At 58.0% G+C, this 8,366-nt stretch overlaps 1 protein-coding gene across 1 annotated transcript; it reads right to left on the bottom strand.

The window, feature by feature from the left end:
- Positions 1–430: 430 nt before the first annotated feature.
- Positions 431–7,534, bottom strand: LOC115916393 (helicase SKI2W-like). The gene is made up of 8 exons (XM_030970103.1): positions 7,530–7,534; positions 5,220–5,372; positions 3,587–3,704; positions 2,466–2,583; positions 1,694–1,771; positions 1,560–1,613; positions 672–799; positions 431–466 (listed from the first exon to the last, which is right to left on the bottom strand). Exons 1-8 carry the CDS (start codon positions 7,532–7,534, stop codon positions 431–433), a joined length of 690 nt encoding a protein of 229 aa, XP_030825963.1.
- Between the last annotated feature and the right edge of the window lie 832 nt (positions 7,535–8,366).

Raw genomic sequence — 8,366 nt, 5'->3', positions numbered from 1 at the left:
GGGGGTCCGGGGGGGGGGGGGGGGGGGGGGGGGGGGGGGGGGGGGGGGGGGGGTCCTCGGGCATGGGGATTAGGGGCTGGGGGGATTTGGGTCCGGGGGGGGGTGGAGAGGTTGGGATTGGGGGGATGGGGGGGATTGGGATTTGGGGGTTGGTTTGGATTGGGGATGGGATTTGTTGGTTGGGGTGTGGGGGGGGGTGGGGGTTTGGGAGGTTTGGGGGTCCTGGGGGGGGGTTTAGGGTCTGGGGTTTTGGAGAGGATTTGGGGAGGATTTGGGGGTCCTGGGGGGGTTTAGGAGGGGAGTGGGGAGATTTGGGAGTTGGAGGGGGGGATTGGGGGGGGTGGGGGGGGATTTAGGGGGGTCTGGGGGGATTTAGGGGGGATTTGGGAGTAGGGTGGGGAGGGGTTAGGGTTTGAGGATTTGGGGTGGGTTAGGGGTGGGGGAGTTTGGGGGGGATTTGGGGGACCTAGGATTTGGTGGATTTGGGGGTTTGGGGGGATTGGGGATTTGGGAGATACTGGGTGGGGGGTTGGGGGTGGGGGATGGGGGGTGGAAGAGGGTGGGGAACCACAACACTTGGGGGGTCCTGCGGGGTGGGGGGGCGGGGGTTGGGGGTCGGGGGGGGGCGCACCCCCTCGCACACCTTGGCCGGGTCGCCTCGGGCCCCTCACTGGGGGTGGGGGTCGGGTGGGCCGGGACGGCGTGGGGGGACCCCCAGAGTCGGGGTCGCCCCCCCCCAATTCAAAGGTGTCGAGGGTCTCCAGGAGGCTGGACAGCGACAGCGGCCCCCCCGCCGCGGCTGGGGAGGGGGCGTCAGGGGGGACCCCCAAAATTGGGGGGGGGGGGGCTCCTCTGCACCCCCCCATTGGAAAATAACCCCCCCCCAAAAATCCCAGACCCCCACCAAAAAATCCCCCCCAAAAAAATCCCAAACTCCCCCAAATTCCCAGACCCCTCCCCAAAATCTCAAAGGCCCCTCCCAAATCAAGCCCCCCCCAAAAATCCCAGCAGCCCCCAAAATCCCAAACCCCCAAAAATCCCAAACCCCCCCATCCCAACCCCCAAAACCCCAGACCCCCCCCAAAAATCCCACCCCCCCCCCACCCCCTCCAAACCACCCCAAACCCAGACCCCCCCAAAATTTCAAAGCCCCTCTCCAAACAAGCCCCCCAAAACCCCAGACCCCCAAAACATCCCAGACAGACCCCCAAAATCCCAAACCCCAAAAAATCCCAAACCCCCCAAATTCCCAACCCCCCAAAAATCCCAGACCCCTCCCCAAAATCTCAAAGCCCCCTCCCCAAATCCAAGACCCCCCCCCAAAAAACCCCAGACCCCTCCTCAAAAAATCCCAGAACCCCTGAAAAAATCCCAACCCCCCCAAATGCCAGACACCCCCAAAAAACCCCAGACCCCTCCCCAAAAAATCCCAGAACCCCCTGAGAAAATCCCAACTTCCCCAAATCCCAGACACCCCCAAATTCCCAGACCCCCCCAAAAAATTCCAACCCCCCCAAATTCCCAAAGCCCCCTCCCCAAATTCCCAGCCCCCCCCTCACCTTGGGGTTTGAACTCCACCCCCCGTTTCAGCCCGGGCGGGGTCGTCAGCAGCTCTGGGGGGCCCAAAAAGGGTCAGGGGGGGTCCTTGAGGTGGGGGGGGGACCCCAAAATGGGGGGGGGGGAGGGGCTGCACCTGTGTCGAAATCCACGTCCTCCTCTTCCTCATCCTGGGGGGCGCGGATCTGCTCCAGGGTGGGCTCGTCCTGCCCGCCTGGGGGGGGGGCATTTGGGAGGGATTTTGGGGGCATTTGGGGAATTGGGGGGTTTGGGGGAATTTGGGGAATTTGGGGGGTTTGGGGGAATTTGGGGGTTTGGGGGAATTTGGAGGAACTTGGGGGGTCTGGGGGAATTTGGGGGGGATTTTGGGGGTTTGGGGGAATTTGGGGGACTTTGGGGGTTTGGGGGTTTGGGGGATTTGGGGGGATTTTGGGGATTGGGGGAATCGGGGGCATTGGGGGGTTTGAGGGATTTGGGGGATTTGGGGGAATTTGGGGGATCTGGGGGAATTTGGGGGGGTTTGGGGGATTTGGGGAGAATTTGGGGGTTTGGGGGATTTGGGGGGATTTTGGGGATTTCGGGGAATTTGGGGGGGATCTGGGGGGTTTGGGGGCATTTGGGGGGTCTGGGGGATTTGGGGCAGTTTGGGGGAATTGGGGGATGGCGGGGGTTTGAGGGGTCAGGAGGAAATTTGGGGGGGGGGATTTGGGAAATTTGGGGGGTGGGGAGGGTCTGGGGTGGTCTGGGGGGGATTTGGGGCAATTTGGGCGTTTGGGGGAATTTGGGGGTTTGGGGATTTGGGGGGATTTGGGGCAATTTGGGAGGTTTGGGGATTTCAGGGGTTTGGGGGAATTTGGGGGGGTTTTGGGGGGGTCTCTGGGGGTCCCCGGGGGTCTCGGGGGTCTCACCTGGCCAGAAGGGGACGCTGCAGAGCCCCCCCCCCCTGAGCCCCTCGCCGGGGGGGCCGGGGGGGCGCAGCAGGGAGGGGGAGCTGGAAGGGGAGAGACCCGCGGAGGGGAGCAGCTCCTGGGGGGGGAGCTGAGACCCCTCCCCAAAACCCACTGAGACTCCTCCCCAAACACACCCGAGACCCCTCCCCAAAACCCACTGAGACCCCTCCCCAAACACACCTGAGAGACCTGAGACCCCTCCCCAAAATCCCCTGAGACCCCTCCCCAAACACACCTGAGAGACCTGAGACCCCTCCCCAAACACACCCGAGACCCCTCCCCAAAACCCACTGAGACCCCTCCCCAAACACACCTGAGAGACCTGAGACCCCTCCCCAAAATCCCCTGAGACCCCTCCCCAAACACACCTGAGAGACCTGAGACCCCTCCCCAAAATCCCCTGAGACCCCTCCCCAAACACACCTGAGAGACCTGAGACCCCTCCCCAAAACCCACTGAGACCCCTCCCCAAACACACCTGAGAGACCTGAGACCCCTCCCCAAAATCCCCTGAGACCCCCCCCAAACACACCCAAAACCTGAGACCCTCCCCAAAAACCCACTGAGACCCCTCCCCCAAACACACCTAGAGACCTGAGACCCCCCCCCAAAAACCCCTGAGACCCCCCCCCAAAAACACCTGAGAGACCCCTCCCCAAACACACCCAGACCCCTCCCCAAAAAACCCAGGGATCCCTCCCCAAAATCCCCTGAGACCCCTCCCCGAAACCCACTGAGACCCCTCCCCAAACACACCTTAAACCCCTCCCCAAAAACCCAAAGACATCTGAGACCCCTCCCCAAACACACCCGAGACCCCTCCCCAAACACACCTGAGACCCCTCCCCAAAAACACCTGAGACCCCTCCCCAAACACACCTGAGAGACCTGAGACCCCTCCCCAAACACACCTGAGACCCCTCCCCAAAATCCCCTGAGACCCCTCCCCAAACACACCTGAGACCCCTCCCCAAAACCCACTGAGACCCCTCCCTAAAATCCCGAGACATCTGAGACCCCTCCCCAGACACACCTGAGACCCCCAGAGACCCCCCGAGCCCCCCGAGCCCCCTCCCCACCTCGCTGAAGCCCAGCAGGGCGCCCGTGCGGGGGTCCCGCTGCGCCCGCAGCCCCCCGGCCACGGGGGTGGGCTCCAGGGCAAAGAGCGCGCGGGGGTCTGGGGTCCTCAGCCACGACCTGGGGGGGCACGGGGGGGTCAGGGGTCACCCGGGGGTCACCCCCCAGCTTCAGGACCCCCCCCACTTTTTGAGACCCCCCACTTACCCACCCCCCATTTTTAGCACCCCCCATTTTTAGGGTCCCACCCCCATTTTTGGGCTCCCCCCTATTTTCACGACCTCCCCCATTTTCGTCCCCCCCAACTTTAAGCCCCCCCCATTTTTGGGGCCCCCCCATTTTTGGTGTCCCCCCCCATTTTAAGCCCCCCCAATTCCCGGTGCCCCCCCATTTTAAGCCCCCCCCCATTTTTGGTGCCCCCCCCAATTCAGTGTGTGCCCCCCATGTTCGGGCTCCCCATTTTTGGGGGCCCCCCAAATTTTCAGGTGCCCCCATTTTAAGGCCCCCCCATTTTGGCGCCCCCATTTAAGCCCCCCATTTCCCGCGTGCCCCATTTTCGGTGCCCCCCCATCATTCCGGTGCCCCCCACCATTTTGGCCCTCCCCCAGTTCGGCTCCCCCCATTTTGGGCCCCCCCCCATTTTAAGTGCCCCTGTTTTCGGTGCCCCCCATTTTGGCTGCCCCCCCCAATTCCCGGTGCCCCTCCCCATTTTGGTGCCCCCCCCCCATTTCCGGTGCCCCCCCCAAAATTCCCGGTGCCCCCATTTTTTGGGCTGTGCCCCCCCTTCCTCATTTCTGGTGCCCCCCATTTTCGGTGCCCCCCATTTTGGGCCCCCCCATTTTAAGCCCCCAATTCCCGGTGCCCCCCATTTTCAGTGCCCCCCAATTTCCCGGACCCCCCATTCCCGGTGCCCCCCCATTTTTGGGTTCCCCCCATTTTCGGTGCCCCCAATTCCCGGTGCCCCCCCCATTTTTGCCCCCCCCCAATTCCCGGTGCCCCCCATTTTCATGTGCCCCCCCATTTCGGGCTCCCCATTTTCAGTGCCCCCCCCTTCGGTGCCCCCACTTCGGGCCCCCAATTCCCGGACCCCCATTCCCGGTGCCCCCCATTTTGGGTTGCCCCCCATTTTCAGTGCCCCCATTTCCCCCGGTGCCCCCCATTTTGGACCCCCCAATCCCGGTGCCCCCCATTTTTGCCCCCCCATTCCCGGTGCCCCATTTTTCGGTGGCCCCCCCATTGTCCGGACCCCCCCAATTTCACTCCGGACCCCCCCATTCCCGGTGCCCCCCCATTTTGCCCCCCCAGTACCCGGTGCCCCCCTTTTGCCCCCTCCCCAATTCCCGGACCCCCCAATTCCCGGTGCCCCCATTTTTGCCCCCCAATTCCGGTGCCCCCCATTTTTGCCCCCCAATTCCCGGTGCCCCCCCATTTTGGCCCCATTCGGGACACCCCCAATTCCCGGACCCCCTTTTTGACCCCCCAACTCCCGGCCCCCCATTTTCGGGCCCCCATTCCGGCGCCCCCCCATTCCGGTGCCCCCCCATTCCTGTGCCCCCCATTTCTTCATTCCCGGTGCCCCACCATTTGGTCCTTCCCGGTGCCCCATTTTGGGCCCCCCCCCATTCCCGGCGCCACCTCCGCTGCCGGGGCCGCTCCCGGTGCAGCTCCAGCCCCTCGGGGCTCCCCAGGAATCGCCGCTCCAGCTCCGCCCCCAGCGGGGGGCCCCGGGGGAGCCCTGGGGGGGGGGGGGGGAGGCCCCCATCCCCCACAAAAAACCAAAAAAGGGCCCTGAAATGGGGGGGGGAGGGGATTTTTGGGGGGACTTGAGGGGATCTGGGGGGGATTTTTTTTGGGGGGGGGAATTTGGGGAGATTTCTCGGGGATTTGGGGGTTTGGGGGAATTTGGGGGGTTGGGTTTGTGGCGGAATTTGGGGGTTTTTTAAAGAGCTTTTGGGGTTTTTTTAGGAATTTGGGGGTTTTTTTGGGGTGGATTTGGGGTTTTTGAGGGGGGAATTTGGGTTCTTTTAGGGGGAATTTGGGGTTTTTTGGAGGGGATTTGGGGTTTTTTTAAGGAGTTTTGGGGTTTTTTTTAGAGAATTTGGGGGTTTTTTGGGGGGAATTTAAGGTTTTTTGGGGGGGGAATTTGGGGTTTTTTTAGGCGGAATTTGGGGTTTTTTAGGGGGGATTTTGAGCTTTTTTAAAGGAGTTTTGGGGGTTTTTTTACGGAATTTGGGGGTTTTTTTGGGGTGGATTTGGGGTTTTTTGGGAGAGGATTTGAGGTTTTTTTAAGGGGGGATTTGGAGCTTTTTTTTAAAGGAGTTTTGGGGGCTTTTTAAGGAATTTGTTTTTTTGCGGGGGAATTTGGGTTTTTTTTAAAGGAGTTTTGGGGTTTTTTTAGGGGATTTTGGAGGGGTTTTTTGGGGGGATTTGGGGTTTTTTAGGCGGAATTTGGGGTTTTTGGGGGGGATTTTGAGCTTTTTCTTAAAGCAGTTCTGGGGTTTTTTAGGGAATTTGGGTTTTTTTTCGCGGGGAATTTGGGGGGTTTTTTTTGGCGGAATTTGGGGTTTTTTGGGGGGGAATTTGGGGTTTTTAAGGAGTTTTGGGGTTTTTTTTAGAGAATTCGGGTTTTTTCGGGGGGAATTTAAGGTTTTTTGGGGGGGGAATTTGGGTTTTCTTTAGGCGGAATTTGGGGGTTTTTGGGGTGGATTTGGGGTTTTTTGGGAGGGGATTTGGGTTTTTTTTTAAGGGGGGATTTGGAGCTTTTTTTTAAAGGAGTTTTGGGGGCTTTTTAGGGAATTTGGTTTTTTTTTTTGGGGGGGAATTTGGGGTTTTTTGGGGGGGAATTTGGTTTTTTAAAGCAGTTTTGGGGTTTTTTTTAGAGAATTCGGGTTTTTTTGGGGGAATTTGGGGTTTTTTCTAAGTAGTTTTGGGCGGGTTTTTTTAAAGAATTTGGGGTTTTTTTCGGGGGGAATTTGGGGTTTTTTTTTTAAAGTAGTTTTGGGGGGGTTTTTTACAGAATTTGGGGTTTTTTGGGGGGATTTGGGGGGGGGTTTTTTTTAAGGAGTTTTGGGGTTTTTTTAGGGGATTTTGGGGGTTTTGGGGTGGATTCGGGGTCCTTTTTGGGGAATTTGGGGTTTTGGGGGGAATTTGGTTTTTTTTAAAGCAGTTTTGGGGTTTTTTTTAGAGAATTCGGGGTTTTTTTGTGGGGGGAATTTGGGGTTTTTTGGGGGAACTTGGGGTTTTTGGGGGGGATTTTGAGCTCTTTTTAAAAGGAGTTTTGGGGGTTTTTTAGGAAATTCGGGTTTTTTTTCAGGGGGAATTTGGGGGTTTTTTTTGGCAGAATTTGGGGTTTTTTTGGGGGGAATTTGGGGTTTTTTCTAAGGAGTTTTGGGCGGGTTTTTTTAGAGAATTTGGGGTTTTTTGGGGGGAATTTAAGGTTTTTTGGGGGGGGAATTTGGGTTTTTAGGCGGAATTTGGGGTTTTTTGGGGGGGATTTTGAGCTTTTTTTTTAAAGGAGTTTTGGGGTTTTTTTAGGGAATTTGGTTTTTTTTAAGGGGGAATTCGAGACTTTTTTGGGGCAATTTTGGTTTTCAGGGGAGATTTGACTTTTTTGGGGAAGATTTGGGGATTTTTGGGGTGGATTTTGGTTTTTTTGGGGTGGATTTTTGGGGTTTTAGGGAGCTTTGGGGCATTCGGGGTTTTTTGAGGAGATTTGGGGATTTTTTGGAGGATTTGGTGATTCTTGGGGTGGGTTTGGGGTTTTTTGGGGGAGATTTGAGGATTTTTCAGGGGAATTTGGGTTTGGGGAGGATTTGGGGTTTTTTAAGGAGTTTTGGGGTTTTTTTCGGGAATTTGGGGTTTTTTGGGTGGATTTGGGGGGTTTTTTGGGAGATTTATGGTTTTTTGGGTACACTTAGGATTTTTTAGCACTTTTAGATCTTTTACGGCATTTTGGGTTTTTTTACGGCATTTGGGGTTTTTTTGGGGTTTTTTTGGGGGGGTTGGGTGTTTTTTAGGAGATTTGGGGATTTTTTTGGGGCTGGATTTGGGGTTTTTTGGGGTGGATTTTGGTTTTTTGGGGGGAATTTTGGGGTTTTTAGGGGAGCTTTGGGGCATTCGGGGTTTTTTGAGGAGATTTGGGATTTTTGGGGAGGAGATTTGGGGGAACCCGGGACGGATTTTGGGGCGAATTTCCGTTTTCTTGGGAGGCATTTGGAGCTTTCTGGGACGGATTTGAGGATTTTTTGAGGGGGGGGGGAGCATTTGTGGGATTTTTTTTTTTTTTTTTGGGGGGGGGCGATTTTTTGGGGCGAATTTGGGCATTTTTGGGATTTTTGTTTTTCCGGTTTTTATCCCCGGTAACGGACTCACGGTGCTGCGGTGCTCGGGCCCCTCCGCAGCTCCCGCTTCTCCGCTCAGCACCTCGAACCTCCCGGCGCATCCCAGCTCCAGCAGCGCCAGCGGCAGCTCCCGCGGCCCGCGGGGCGGCAGCGCTGCGGAAACACCGGAGGCGTCACCGGAGAGCACCGGAGAGCACCGGAGAGCCCCGGGAAGCACCGGAGAGCCCCGAACCGCCCCCCCGCCCCCCCCCATCCTCACCGAGCCTCTCCAGCTCCATCCCCGCCATGACCGGAAGCGCTCCCGCCGCCACCGGAAGTACCGGAACCCAACCCGGAACTACCGGCGGCGCCGCAACCCCCTCCCCTTTCTCCTTCCAACCAATCAGCGCTCGGCACGACTTCTCTCCACCAATAGGAACGCGGCGCGCGGTGCGCTGTGGGA

Source organism: Camarhynchus parvulus, unplaced genomic scaffold, assembly GCF_901933205.1.
Source record: "Camarhynchus parvulus unplaced genomic scaffold, STF_HiC, whole genome shotgun sequence".
In the NCBI taxonomy this organism is placed as follows: Eukaryota; Metazoa; Chordata; class Aves; order Passeriformes; family Thraupidae; genus Camarhynchus; species Camarhynchus parvulus.
The sequence above is the reverse complement of the archived record's forward strand: the minus strand, read 5'-3'. Positions and strand labels throughout refer to the sequence as shown.